Raw genomic sequence first — 14,461 nt, forward strand, 5'->3', positions numbered from 1 at the left:
CCTGTACATCTCAGAGTTCTCGCCGAGTGTGTGTGTGTGTGTGGGGCGAGAGAAGACGTCCCTCTCAGGTGTGTGTGCTGCAGCTGGTGTTGTGAATCAGGCCGATGACAGACACCTCCTATAAGCCGGCTATTTCACAACACCAGGGTGGCACCGCACCACTGCCGACGAGAGCGAGGAGACGCCGCCGCTGCTGGATTTAGGCCGTGGGCCGGGTCGGGTTCATCACTCGGAGGATCGCTGTGAAGGATCACTGCATGTACGCAGGGAGACAGATTCTGTTGGAAAAGTAAAGAAAAATTAAAGGGAGATGGTTCCTTCTAGTTCTGCTGTTGTTACATTTTGCTCTTGTTCTCTTTCATGTTATTTGTACTTTTAAACTATTAAAGTCTGATTGTTTCCTTTGCGAGACTGTTTCATGCTTCTACAGAGCCCGTGTTGGTCTGCAATCATCACAATATCTGCAGAAGACAGAATATTTGATGTTGCATTGTGGTTTCCTGGTGAAAATATCACAATAAATGATTTGAACAGCCCGTGCAGCTGTTCAGAAGCACAAAATTCAGTCATCTAATTCCTGTTTTCTGCAGACGGCTTCTCGGAAAGATCACATGAACCCAAAAGCAGAAATGGATGAACAAGAAATATATAATTGAAGCTATTCAAACGTCAGTTTTCGAGAGCAACACACTCCGGGCACGTGAGGTTGCAACAGACGGTGCTGCTGCAAAACGGTGGTACCGACCAGGCGGGTTCCCCTCACAAACAGCTTATTCTGGCTGTGATCTGTCCCATCTAAAACAGATGGTCCGCGCCCAAATATTGGAGAAGATGGTGTCCAGCCTCGGGGTGTGCTGTGCCGGTACTGCAGGAAAAGCACTGACCCAGTTTAAACTCTCCACTGAGACACCGGAGTTTTCCAGAAAACCATCCTGGTGCAGAAGAATGAATAGATGAATATATTCTAAACATTCATCTGGAGTCAACCAGAAAGGGCAGGGTCTTCTAAAGACTCACAGCTACAGCAGCATCTCCAGAAAGAAACTGATTGATCATGAGGAGAAACTACTGGGCTCTCTTCCTCTCGAGCCAGCTCATTGGGTCAAGGCTCAGATGAAAGCCTTTCCCTCGTGATAAAACCATGTGACGCATTGGATCATTGGTTAAACCTTCCTGGTCAACTAGATCTTTTGAAACCACATTAGAAATAATAATTAATGAAATTAAATGTCCCACGAACCCGCTCAACTAATATTGCGTTACAATGCTGACACCTAGCGGACATTTACCGACACTACAACGCAAAATAACTGACGGACGGGCGCCAATATTCTTTCTAATTGTTGTTAAACAAAATTACAAAAAGTATGACTCAAACTTAAGAAGAAAAGGAATGATTTTTTTAAACCTTCACTGGAATATGTTTGCATAATTTGATCCGTGGTGATTTGATCCGGAGTCGTTATTTTTAATGTAATTTCGATGGCTATCGACCAGTTTCAAACAATGAAGTTCTAATAATTCTAATAAAGTTCGAATAATTTAGCGGTTAAAAGAAAGCTCAAATCAACATCTGTGGCAATTGCAGGGCCGTTTAAAAAGAGCGCCTGCAGGTGCTGATGATTAGACAGCAGCAGGTGGTGAAAACGGCCACAAACCGCCACGACTCCTTGTTTTAGTGAAAACCCGCCTTTGCAAAACCATATTTATTAATAGTTCACGTTTTATTGCAAAGACACGCTGCGATGCTCCTTCTCGTCGTGAAGGTGAGTGCATTGAAGTGACATTACCTGGAAACCCCATCTACCTGTGCTGATTTGGCCTGTTGAAATGTCCTTTGTTGGCAGCTAAACGTGCTGCTGCTCCTGGGCTCCGCGTGTCGCCGTGTGGAGGGTAAATCCATGTGCTGATGTTTGATAAATGTAGCTGGACAGACATAAATGGTGTTTTTACTGCGTAGGATTATGCAACGTGCAGGCGTGCGTGGACAACAGCACATGTGTTCGCAACAACCAACGAAGCTGCAAGTGCATTAACGGATATTACGGCGACCACTGTGATAAAAGTAGGTTTCTAGATCTCTTATTTTGGTCCGATGAAGGGGACAGAACGCTGAGGCCCAGCATAAAGCAAACAGGAACACAGTAATTGTCGTCAGTCTTAATTGGAAACGCGAATTAAGGGTCTTTTTCTTTGTCTTGCCGCTGAGGGCAAAGGTCAGGACAACAGAAACCGTGTCCCTGGTTGTAAAGATCCACTTCTGTGCGTTTAATTGGCTTTAATTTCCTCAGATGGCGACATCAAAGTTCTGTGCAGCCGCCATGTTGTAGGAATCAGCGCCAAGGAGGATTTCTTCAGGTATCACAACGTGTCCCTGGAGCTCCTGTACCTGCCCAACGCCACCTGTCTCGCCGCCAGAACCACCATCAACAACGCCACCTATTACGATCTGAGGATCCCGAAAGAAAAATACGCCGCCTGCGGGGGGAAGCCGCTGGAGGTAGAGCTGGATCGAAGGTCCGTCGGAGAGGTCGGACGGAATTAACCTCCCGTCTCTCCTCCACAGAAAAACCTGACGCACATCACCTACTCGCTCAGCCTCGTGACCAACCCCGAGGCCAAAGGGAATATAATCCGGAATCCGGTGATCAGACTGGATTACAAATGTATCTTTCCATACGTCAGGAGAGCCAGCCTACCCTTTTCCATCATCCCGTTCACACCGTGAGCCAAACATGTTACGAAACTCTAATTCTAAGTGGTGTGAGTACAGTTGTGAGTGCAGAGAGGTTGGGGTCCAAATCCAGTCCTGGAGGGGCGCAGCCGTGCCGGGTTTTCTGTCCTACCAGGCAGAACCGCTCTCACCTTCATGGGAGGGAGGACGGAAAACCCGGCACGGCCGCGCCCCTCCAGGACTGGATTTGGGTACCGGTTAATACCCGCACGTTCACCCCTCTGGGTTATAAAAACGAGCCGTTTCCAACCCTCCTGAAATGACGAGCGTGCAGAATAAAGGTCATTTGGACTTGTCTCCCCTGTGGTCGCGGGCAGCGAGACGATGGTGCGCGTGGACGATCTGGACGCCGTGATCCAGATGAGGCTGTACACCGACCACACCTACTCCGAGGCGTACCGCAGCTCCCCCTCCATCGAGCTCAGGAGCAAAGTACGTCAAGGCGTGCGGTCCTGATCCCGACGTTCCCGCTCTAAATGATGGTCAAACTGGGCGCAGGTGTACGTGGAGGTGAAGGTCACGGAGCCCGTAGACTTCTTCCTGCTGCGGGTTAACAAGTGCTGGGCCACGCAGGTGCCGCACCCCAACGCCACGGAGGGGTCCCATCACGTCCTGCTCCAGAACGGGTCAGAACGGTTCTCGCTCTCGGCTCGCTTCCCGCCCCGCTGGCTCTAACCTTCCTCCTTTTTCCCAGGTGTCCGGACGACCACACGGTTTCCTTCCCCCTGAACGGCACCGGCCACAACGGGGAGAGTTCCACCGTCCGCTACAGCTTCGATATGTTCCGCTTCACCACGGAACCTCTGGAACTGTACTTGCACTGCACCGTGCAGCTGTGCGCCCCCGGCGACCCCGAGTCCTGCAAACCCGTGAGCCCGATTCACCGCTAAAACGAACCGCCTTGAACATTCAGCTGTCTCTTTTGCTACATTTGACTCTTCCAGAGCCCAAATGAGGGTCGAATCTGTGCTAAAAGATTTAGCATTTAGCCCTGTTGCCTTTTTTTTAATACTTTGTCTTCTGTCCAGAGCTGCAGTTCCATCAGTAAGAGGGAAGCGGTGCGAGCCGACCCCACCCTGGGCCTCCTGACGTACGGGCCCATCAAGGTCGACGTGCCGGAGATGCCTCAGTCCAGTGAGCTGCTGTAGCTTTATGGGTAGCAACGAAAATGGCTGCGCACCAGATGTTGTTCAAAGCAGAAATGGTTTCTGTGAAGTTCCTAAACGGATCTACTTTTATCGACTAATCCGGCTGTTTAAAACTGCTCATTTAAGATCGGGAGTTAATCAAGCTGCACAAACGGCAGCGCCATGTCACGTGCAGGTTGACGTGTGCTGTGTTCCTCCTGCATTTAACACGAATTCCACGTTCATCTGTCCGCTCTGCAGATCTGTGGATGGCGGTGGCGCTGCCCGTCGCTGCGGTTTGGACGGTGGGCTGCTTCTTCCTCATCCTCATCACTGTGGCCAAAGCAGGCAGCAGAAGGCTGACAAAGAACCCAGCATGCAGATCGTAACCATACTGACGTTGGCGGCTTATAATTAAAAAGTGAAAATGATACCTGTGTTGGTCTTAAGTTTTGGGGTGCAAAAGTAAATTTTCCTCTTAAAAGTTAAGCACATTTGCTGTAGGTTATGAGAGAATTCCTTTTGGGTGATGTGGCGCATTTCCAGGTATCTTTTTAACAACGCTTTATTATTTTTAAACAGTTTTATCCTGGTTTAAGACTTGAACGCCGCTCCGGTCTTGGCTGTAATACCCCTCTACCACCGGCAGGTGGCACACTGGCCATTGTGGGAGGGTGCGCTTGTTTTTAACTTCCTCACATCAAATCTTATATCAGTCGTGTGCGGTGCGGCATCGGCCAGAGTTCAAGACCGAAGAAGAAATGTCCACCTGGACTGTCTCCAAGTGGACATTTGCTTTTGTAATGGGGCGCATTCCCAGTTCCAGCCCGTAAACTGGGATCTGTGGGCAATCCGGAGCACCTCTGGAGTTCAGGGTCTTTTGGGCTCCGCGGGACTTGTTGCAGGACGACGGCGTCGTTGTTTGATTAAAAATGGTGAATTAGCAGCGAAGCCGCGTTAAACGCTCCCGTTCTTTAAATGGATTCCTGAAAGTTGGGTCGCTTTTAATGTCGCCCTATTTGCGCAACACACTTGTTGATTCCTGATAAGTGAAACTCGGATTGATGGGACACTTCGTGGCAGAGCTCCGCGGTTTGACGTAAGCAGCAGAATCGGCCCCTTTTTCTTCTGCATTCTTTTTAATTTTATTTTTGGGGGGGCACCTTTCTGAACACTTCATCACTCCAAGCGTCCACCCGAGGCAGCACCCTATGAAGAAGATGGCACCCGCACGCGCCTGGACGCGGCTCATCCTCGCACCCTTGTCCACCGTGTCCATATTGTCCTTTGTCCTGTGCGTCCAGGCCGCACATGTGCCAGAGGAGGACAGCTTCTACGCGCAGGTAAACTCACATTTGAACCCTTTTAAGCGACCAGATCACGTTTTTCCAAACTGGGGTCGATCACGAGCAACAAAGATCAAACCTTTCGTGTTTCGGTTCAACACCTGGAGCGCCCTGCCGATGACGTCACGCGCCCTTTTCACCTTTTCCTATGAACCCTGCGACCGGATTCTCGGTTATAAACATGGTGAGAAGTATCAGAACTTTTAGAAGTGGATCCCTCTTGGTTACTATCATGGGGGGGGGGGGGGGGACGCAGTTCTGCTCATGTTCATGTATGTGCATGTTACTGGGGGGGGTGTCAGCTGTTCCATCAATGCTAGTTAAAGGTCAAAGCCAGCGCTGATTAGGTGGCGTGACATCATACAAAGGGAAGGTTGGCGACGCCGTCAGCCTGCTGTTCACGTCCTCCAGCCGTTCCTGGTGCCGCGGCGGCGTTTAGCTTCCCCTCCTTCCTCCCGATTCCCACTGTCACCGAGGACGACCGAGGAATCCGGAATGTCGTAATGCTAATGGAAAGCATCTGGTTTCCCTCTCTGCTTCCCCCTTTAACCCCTCAGCTGCTGCCCAGAGCGTTAGACAGGGCTCCGGGGCTCCGGGTCTCCGGGTCTCCGTGTCTCCGGGTCTCCGGGTCTCCGTCCTGGACCTGAGCAGACGGGCCCTTTTCTCTCTTACAGGCGTGGCTGCGTAGCTTCGGCTACCTGCCCAAGGCCAGCAGGCAGATGTCCTCCATGCAGTCCGCGCGGATGTTGCCCAAAGCCATCAGCAGGATGCAGCGCTTCTACGGGCTGGAGGTCACCGGGGAGCTGGACGCCGCCACCATCGCGTAAGATCAGCGCGTTGATAAATGAGTGACTCTCGAGCCCGTTCAGGTTATATCCTCTCTATTTCTGCGTTGCTACCGCTAAATTAGCATTTTAAGGTTAATAATTCCTGGTGTTGGCTAAAGGACCTCATGTCTGAGGGCAATAAAACCTTCGGTATGAGAATGAGGCGATACACACGGATGCTTGATAGCTGCAGCATCAGGATCAGACAGTTTTCCAAGACTTTTTATTAAACCGTGCCGGAATGCTGTCACGGTAACGGACGCTGACAGATTTATCCTGTTGTTGCAGCTTATTCCAGGAATTCTAAGGACTGTCTAATATCTGGATATCGAGATACGGAGGAGAGGCCAACTAGTCACTCATGGTGTTTTTACAGTGTGGCTTTATCTCTGTGTGTGTGTGTGTGTGTGTGTGTGTGTGTGTGTCCGCAGGGCCATGCGTCGGCCTCGATGCGGCCTCCCAGACGTGACGCCCCTGGAGGTTGAGCAGGACTCCAGGAGGAAGCGCTACGTCCTCAGGGGACAGCGTTGGGACGAGGACCACATCACTTACAGGTTGACATGCGAGCGTCCGAAGCGTTGGCGGCGCCTCGGGGGACATCGCAGCACATCCTAACCCCCGTTTGTCTCCCGGCCCCAGTGTCCTGACCCAGCAGATCCCGACGTCTCTGGGGGAGCAGCGGACGTCTGACACCATCCGCAGGGCGTTTGACATGTGGGAACGCGTCACGCCGCTCAGCTTCAAGGAGCTACCAGCCGTTAGCAGAAGCAACCAGTCGGCGCTGGCTGACATCATGTTGTTATTTGCCTCCGGTTTCCACGGCGACATGTCACTGTTCGACGGGGAGGGCGGCTCCCTGGCCCACGCCTTCTACCCCGGTCCAGGGATAGGCGGGGACGTTCACTTTGATGCCGATGAGCGCTGGACGTTGGACAGCCAAGGTCAAACAGGTTTGTTTGGGACTGGACCCTGTGACCACACACGTCACAACAGCGAGGCTAATCGCAAAGCTAAGCTAACACTGGTGCCATCCCGCAGGTGTAGATCTCTTCCTGGTTGCGGTCCACGAGCTGGGTCACGCTCTGGGTCTGGAGCACTCGGATAACCCCGCCGCCATTATGGCGCCTCTGTACCAGTGGATGCACACGCACGACTTCACGCTGCACCCGGACGACATCCAAGGGGTGCAGAGCATTTACGGTGAGGCGCCCGCACATCTGGCCCGTCCTCAGCAGAAGAAGAGCGTCTTTGTGAGGAAACGTGCGCAGAGACGCCCGCAGACACAGGCGCGCTCCTGTGATGTCATCGTCCTTCCACACCGTGAATGGACGCCATTGTTGCAGAACACTAAATGACTCTGGGGGGAGGGGGGGGTGATATCTTGTCCAATTAATGAATGGGCTTTGATTAAATCAAGGTCCCCCTTCCTCCAACAGCTGGTCGCTGGTTCTTTTGTCCCGGGACTAAAATAGCAGCCGTCCGCCTGTGTGGGGGGGCTGCGGGAGGACTGGGTGGTGTGTGGGGGGGGCGATGGTGTGTGGGTGGGTGAGCCTGATAAACTAACCATGGTTTCCTTCACATCGGGGCCGACGTTTTTTATAACGATTGATTAGTTGTGGGGGGGGCGTAAGAGACAGTTTCTCATCCTTTCTTTCTCAGGTCCCCCACCCACCGCTCCTCCGGTCCATGAGGACCCTCCGACGTCCTCTGTCCCTCCCCTGGAGGAGGCCACCTCTCCCAGTCATCCGCAGCCTGAGGCCCCCCTGCCGACAGACAGAGGCCAACCTCCCCCTGAGCCCAACCCCAGGACCACGTCCCCTCCCATCGTCCCAACCACCCTGCCCGACGCGAGACCTACAACGCCTCTGATCCGAAAAGTCCCCCCTCCTCCCCCGCGGCCTCCCCCCCCACCTCGACCTCCCAGGCTTCCAGATGACCAGCCGCCCGACATCTGCGATGGGGACTTTGATACGGTGACCCTGCTGAGGGGAGAGATGTTTGTTTTTAAGGTGAGATCTTCTTCCCGTTTCCAGTGTTTCAGCTCGTTCTGTCGCGGGTTTTGGCCACCGGGGGGCGCTAAGCTTCAGCGTCCACCAGGAATCTGTCTTTTAAAATAGATTTTCCTGTGGAATATTAAAAATAAGTCACTGTTGTTAGGTTCTAAGTCGTTGCATTCACATTAACCTATGAATGCTAACCTGCTTTGCTTCCCGTGCAGGGCCGCTGGTTCTGGCGTGTGCGGCGGAACCGGGTCCTGGATAACTATCCCATGCCGATATCTGTCTTCTGGGTCGGTCTGCCTAGCAACATCGATGCAGCCTACGAGCGCCACGATGGCAAGTTTGTCTTCTTCAAAGGTGCGTCCAGGCCTATGAGAGCCAGTTTCTTCTTCTGCTGCAGGTTTTTAGGCGTTTGTGCTCGAAGCCGTGAAGAAGTCAGAGGGGAACCTGGGCTTTAGGGTTAGCGGGGAACCGTCCAGCGTCAGAATGACCGGAGAATACGCAGCAGGCTGAAATTAATGAGGAATAATTGACTGCGCGTATGGCTGCCGACAGAGTCCGCCGGCCCGGTAGGACTCCGGTCCAGCTGGAGGCCTCACGAGAGGCGGGAGGTTGCATCAGCCTTTTGTGCTGCGCGCCAGATGTTGACAGCTGCGCAGGCTCCCCCGTTTGGGTTCGGGCCCCCTCGGTGGCGTAGAGCCCCGGGGCCGGTTGAACGGCGGCTGGGTTGGCTCCACTCTGAAGGTGGAGGATGTGGAGTAATGTGGGAACCAAGCCCGTCAATCACCAACGGGGGAGCGGAGCCGCTGTGCCCAGACCCCGGCTTTAGCGAAGACGTTGGAGGAAATCTCGGAAAATAAGTGTAATTGTAGGGTCCCACGCGACGCTCTCGCCTGTATCGAAGTTCCCGTTGTTGATCGCACGTCCTCGTCTTCGCAGATGATAAATTCTGGGTCTTCAGGGAGGCGGATGTGTTGCCGGGATACCCGCAGCCCTTACGCGAGTATGGAAAAGGAGTTCCCGTCCACAAGATTGACACAGCGATCTGGTGGGAGCCCAACGGATACACGTACTTCTTCTCTGGAGACAGGTGGAGTATTTTGAATCTAAAGTTGAGCTAGTTTTCATTTGTCAAAGGGGCAGAATGTGGCCATTTCTACGAGGGGGGGGGGAGAACTGGGGAAGAACTGGTAAAACATTAAAATCAAGCAGCTTCCAGGAAACATGGAGGCAATTAAAGTAAAGTAAATCTTTTATTCTGACTTGATTCGAGACGGATTTTTAACGGACTCGAGCACGTTTGTGGAGGATGTTTGATTCGTGCCTCGGAGCGGTGAAACCAGGGACGTAAGGCCTGCGACGGGAAGGGGGGGCAGCTGGGTGGGTTCTTGCTCTGGAAAAAAAGAAGTGCCACGACTGAAGGCAATAAAAGCCTCCAAAGTTGCGTCAACCAATTCCTGTTCAGAGGCATCACTTTAAAAACAACCGTGTGTGGACAGATGTTAACATGCTGCCAAGGACAAAACAACTTTTCATCATTTTAAACATGCGCACGTTGCCCGCGGCCCCTCCACGACGTGTCCACGGCGCATGTGGAGGTGCTTCCTCCCGCAGGAGCCTCCGTTTGTCTCACACGTTCTATCCCTGTGCAGATACTGGCGGTTCAACGAACAGACCCGCAGCACGGACAGCGATTTCCCCAAGCCCAACAGCCGATGGGGCAGGATCCCCGACTCCCCCAGAGGAGCCTTCCTGAGCGATGACAGCGGTAAGGACTTTGTTCGAGCTTCCGAGAGGTTCCACGGACCAATGCAGGAAGTGTAGCAACTAAGAGAGGAGAGGGAACAAAGAGGGGACGAGAGAGAGGAGATCCGATCCTCCTCATTTGGGATTCAGATTAGTGGCAGCTCCGTCTCACCTCCACCCCGACGCTTCTGTCTCGAGATGGAGCCTTTTGGTGCTTCGCCCTCCTGCAGGAGAGTAACAAATCCTATTGATTTATTGCGTTCTGGAATAACCGCAGTGCCTCTTGGCCCCCGAAACCTGGACGTTCATGAGCCAAATAGAGATGAAGCCTTACAAAAACACCAGGGCTCCTTTAGGGTCGGGGTTAACAGCCGGCTCGGTCCCGCCCAGGCAAAATCTGCTCGTCATCACCTCCTAAATGTCTCTTTTTTTTCAGTCTGTTAAAAAACACATTTAAATCCAAGACTTAAACCTCCCCCGGCTTGATTTATTCCTGTTTGCAGCTTACACCTACATCTACCAAGGCTCCAATTACTGGAGATTTGACAACCGCAGGACGGAAGCGGACGCAGGCTACCCTCGCTCCATTCTGAAGGACTTCATGGGTTGCAGGGGAGCCCCCGACCCAAAGCCCGACACCGACGCTGAGGCGGAACCAAAACACACGCCGGTCAACCCCGCAGACCGAGGCCGGGATGAGCCCAGGAAGCCAGACAGGGACGGGGACTCGGAGGAAGGCCGGACTTCCGAACCCGACGCCGCAGAAGACGATGAGGACGAACAGGTGAACGTGGAGGTGAGCGTGGACGACGAGACGAAGGTCATGACCCTGATCATGGTCATCGTCCCTCTGGTGCTCATCCTCTGCATCCTCGTCCTGATTTACGCCATCCTGAGAACTCTACAGAACAAAGAGTCACCGAGGGCCTTGGTGCACTGCAAGCGCTCGCTCCAGGAGTGGGTGTGACGTGCAGGATTAGAGGCTTCAGCCAGCATTCCTACATCTCATGAAGCTTCAACACAGTAGAAGAGTTGTCAGTGGATAGAAACAAGGGTCAGCTTTCTTTTGGGGGTGGGGTGGGGGTGGGGGGGGGTAACTACAACCGTGTGTTTTCCTCTTTATATTTCTCTATTGCAAATATGTACTGTAGTTTAGAGGACACAGCACACACAGGAGATGTTCGCAACGCACACATGCACGTACGTGCACGGGGGCGCGGGGGCCGTACGTGCACGGGGGCGCGGGGGCCGTACGTGCACGGGGGCTTCGACGCGTCCCGGCCGTTGGTTCCGTGACCTCCGACTCTGCTCAGACCTGACGAATGCACTTTGTGTTGTTGTTGTCGGGCAGAGCTTTGCTTCTTGTCTCTGTGAGGTTATTAAACGCACCCCCGAGACGTCGACCGGCGCAGGAATGTCAGACAGCTGTCAACCCCCGTCGAGACCACCGTCCCCGAACCCAAACCCCCCCCCCCCCTCGCCCATTGGTCCGCGTATCCAGACTCTCGACAAAGGCACATAGAATGTTTGCACACAGACAGTCCAGACTCCAGTGTCCCGTCCGCCCCCCCCTCCCACCCCAGCCAGGATAACTGCCCCGAATGGGCCGATAAAACAACCCCAGAGGAGAAGCATTGACATATGTCTGGTGCCAGAGCTGGGCAGAAGGGGGGGGGGGGGTTCTTTTTACTATTATTCCTTAAGAAAAAAATGCTGCAGCGTTTCAGAAAGTCCATCTTCAAGTTCGTCTTCCTTCAGCAAATTGAAGACGCTAATTAACTGTACAAGAGAAACGGTTTAGAAAAGCCTGTTAGTGGGGGGGGGGGGGGGGGGGGGTGGTCAAGGTCTGGTTCCCATTAAGGCCGCATGCCACTGATTTACTGGTGTCAGGCACATGTAGGGGCGGGCGAGTTGGGAGGAAAAACGCTGCGAGGGGAGGCTCGTTTAAAAGAGAGGGTTGCACGGAGAAATGGGGACGGGGGAGACGAGGGAGGAAAACAGGAGCAGAGGAGGGAGGTGAAGAGGGGAGAGGGGGGACGGATCTGTGGCAGGGGCGGCGCTGGCGCTGCGCCTCCTGACCTAGATCAGAGTCCACTCCTCCGTTTCCAGGCTCCCTGTTGTCGTTAGCGAGGGAGGGATGACTTCCTGCGTTCCTCCTCCTCCCCCCCTCTGCTCCGGTGCTCCCCGCTCCTCCTCTTGTCTCTTCGACCCACTCGGCAGTTTTGGACGGCATCTCCTCGCTCTCCTTCGTCTCCCGTCCTAAATCTTTAATTGCCCCTGTGAATTTTGCCCCTTTGTATCATGAAAAGCACGAGGGGGGAACAGGGGCTTTTTGTTTTGCTCATATCTTTGTAGTCTTGGTCCAAGCTCCTTAGCAGCAGTAGATTTTCTTATGTTTTTTTTTAACGACTGTTCTTTAAGTTGGTGCATGCGGGCATGTTCTTTAGAGCTTGTGCACTGCTGTGTACATTAGGATTTCACAATAAAATTCACAGCTCAAGCTCGTCTCTGGTGCCGTTTTTAATGAAATGCTCTTGTGACCTTGTGTGAATAGCTTGATTTTAGCTTTGGCCACAAGAGGGGATCCTTGACTAAACTGTATCTTTCCCACTTCCTACATTGTGTACTTTTACATTAATTTACAGCCAAAAGCCCTGAATGTAATCCTTATTTCTCTTAATTCTATTGTGATACCAGTTCCGGTTCTTTTATCATCCAACCAGGAAGATGGTATTTTTATATGAATTGTGTATTGTTATTGAATTATGGGCATTATTGGTGGGTTTAAAAAAAAGGTTGCACACTTTAAGAGCGTGCACGTGACGTCTGTGAGTGGTAGAAAGCACATTCCTGCCAGAGGTAATCAGGATTATCCTCCGTAACAGATCATCCAGTAGCTTTTCGTTGGAGGCTGCTCTCTCCGGCCATCATCCCGTCTCTCCTTATTGTTCTTTCCCACCACTGTGCAGCACAGTCAATGAATAACTGCCGCCTGGTGTCACGCCGCGAGGTCACGTCGCCACGTTGCACGAAGTGTTCTGGGTCTCAGCTGGTTCCCGGTACTGGATCCACCTTGTGAGAAAAGATCCAGATCCCCACATCTACGTGCATGCTTTAGATTTGGGCTCCCACCCACAGTCTTGGGATCCCCTCGGACTGTCGGTTCGGTGGCTCCCATGTGTCCCGACTGCCCAAACTGCTCCCTGCCCGGCGCCGTGCCCAGATGTTCAGGGAGGATTGAGGCCACAATGGCGCTGCTGTACTCCAGCCAAGGGCCGAGGGTCTGTGTCATCATCACAGCTTATCCCCTGCTGAGCTGATAATGAGCTCTGCCAACTACAGCCAACGCACCGTACCTCTTTATTCTATAGTTTTCCTTTTTACACCAGCTCACTCGTTTGGACACAAATATTCGTTTCTGCATGACAGTGTTGTGTTTATTTGTTCAGCTGCTGCACTGGGAGGGGGGCAGATATGGTGCAACCACATAAAAGCTAATATCACACTTCCTGTTTACTCTGTGATAAATCTAACAGGGCTTTCCTGGATCCTGTGGCTCCGCTCCACTTTTCTCTCCTGTTCAGCCTAATTTTTTTTTCTTTTCTGTCCGTGTCCTCCCTCATTGTTAGAAACGGTTACAGTGAATCTGTATAGAGAAAATTAAGTGATGAAACTAAACTATTAGTGTTTAAAATGTAGAGCTAAAGGACCGAGAACACACACAAACCCTTGTCTGTGCATGTAAATATGACACAAATATGCTGAATACTGATATAATCTATTACACTGTAACTCATCAGTCAAGATTTGATCTTTATCACCTTAATATTCATCAGCTTCAACTTTAGTAAGTTCAGGGACCAAAAGCTGAAACAGAAAAGGTTCAGTCTGTCGTTATCTGTCCGCGTCTGAGAGGTTTTTAACAGGAAGTGGATTCCTGGCCGGACCTGAGGGTTCCGAAGAAGCTTTAATTTCCTCCTCGGGCCTGAATCATCTCCTAACTGGAAAGGTTGACTTTGCGTATCTTCTCGTCCAGTCAGTGACGCAACACGAGGACGTGATCTGCACAAACGACCAGTAGCCCCACGGTCATCGACACACTGCAGTTAAAAATACAGAATTACTGATATTCTAGAACCAGATTATAGGTAAAAAGGAATATTTATTCTGAACCCCTAGAGTGGCCTTGATGTCGAGGTCAGACGTGTGCAGCCTGATGAGAGTTTTTGTGGTTTCCCTGGAAACGCTGGTGTCAGTTATATGGGTGATGTTGTGGTGGACGGAGATAATCAGGCTCATGGTTCGGGATTGTGCCTTGACCTTCAGGTAGTGCTGGATAATCCCATTAGTGCCAGGCAGCCGTTGTGCGCAGTTGCAGGCGTCCCCGCACCTGTCGCCCACATCTCCACAGCACCAGCATGCAGATGCACCTGTAGAGGCACAGGTAAGGAATCGTCCGTGCGGAGGTAGAGGGGCAGCACGCCGGGCAGCCGTCATAGTTCATGTTTTCTATAGATTATTGAGTTGTCTCGCGTTTCCACGGTGACCCTGACGCAACCTGCCGGACGTGTCGTCCAGTGGGCTTTGGAGTAGGAGGAGTAGGAAGCTGCCCCACCCCCGGAGCTGGGCCGAGCAGCTAGAGTTGGCACCGTTTCGTGGACCCAATGCCTGAAGGGATCAT

At 52.3% G+C, this 14,461-nt stretch overlaps 2 protein-coding genes and 1 non-coding gene across 3 annotated transcripts; all 3 read left to right on the forward strand.

Moving 5' to 3' along the window:
• Positions 1 to 76: 76 nt before the first annotated feature.
• mir138 (microRNA mir-138) lies at positions 77 to 155 on the forward strand. The gene has a single exon (NR_105384.1). It is a non-coding gene; the product is annotated as a microRNA mir-138 (primary transcript).
• A 1,452-nt stretch (positions 156 to 1,607) lies between these two features.
• zpd (zona pellucida glycoprotein d) lies at positions 1,608 to 4,292 on the forward strand. The gene is made up of 10 exons (XM_003967022.3): positions 1,608 to 1,766; positions 1,848 to 1,893; positions 1,961 to 2,065; positions 2,292 to 2,500; positions 2,567 to 2,724; positions 3,052 to 3,166; positions 3,233 to 3,360; positions 3,429 to 3,603; positions 3,763 to 3,868; positions 4,123 to 4,292. The coding sequence occupies exons 1-10, from the start codon at positions 1,746 to 1,748 to the stop codon at positions 4,248 to 4,250; spliced, it is 1,191 nt and encodes a 396-aa protein (XP_003967071.2). The 5' UTR covers positions 1,608 to 1,745; the 3' UTR covers positions 4,251 to 4,292.
• A 263-nt stretch (positions 4,293 to 4,555) lies between these two features.
• On the forward strand, positions 4,556 to 12,280 carry mmp15a (matrix metallopeptidase 15a). Its single transcript, XM_011606828.2, has 10 exons — positions 4,556 to 5,204; positions 5,882 to 6,030; positions 6,466 to 6,588; positions 6,674 to 6,984; positions 7,073 to 7,234; positions 7,694 to 8,043; positions 8,253 to 8,391; positions 8,974 to 9,124; positions 9,687 to 9,802; positions 10,284 to 12,280. The coding sequence occupies exons 1-10, from the start codon at positions 5,073 to 5,075 to the stop codon at positions 10,745 to 10,747; spliced, it is 2,097 nt and encodes a 698-aa protein (XP_011605130.2). The 5' UTR covers positions 4,556 to 5,072; the 3' UTR covers positions 10,748 to 12,280.
• Positions 12,281 to 14,461: the final 2,181 nt, after the last annotated feature.

This window comes from Takifugu rubripes, chromosome 9 (assembly GCF_901000725.2).
Source record: "Takifugu rubripes chromosome 9, fTakRub1.2, whole genome shotgun sequence".
Lineage (NCBI taxonomy): Eukaryota > Metazoa > Chordata > Actinopteri > Tetraodontiformes > Tetraodontidae > Takifugu > Takifugu rubripes.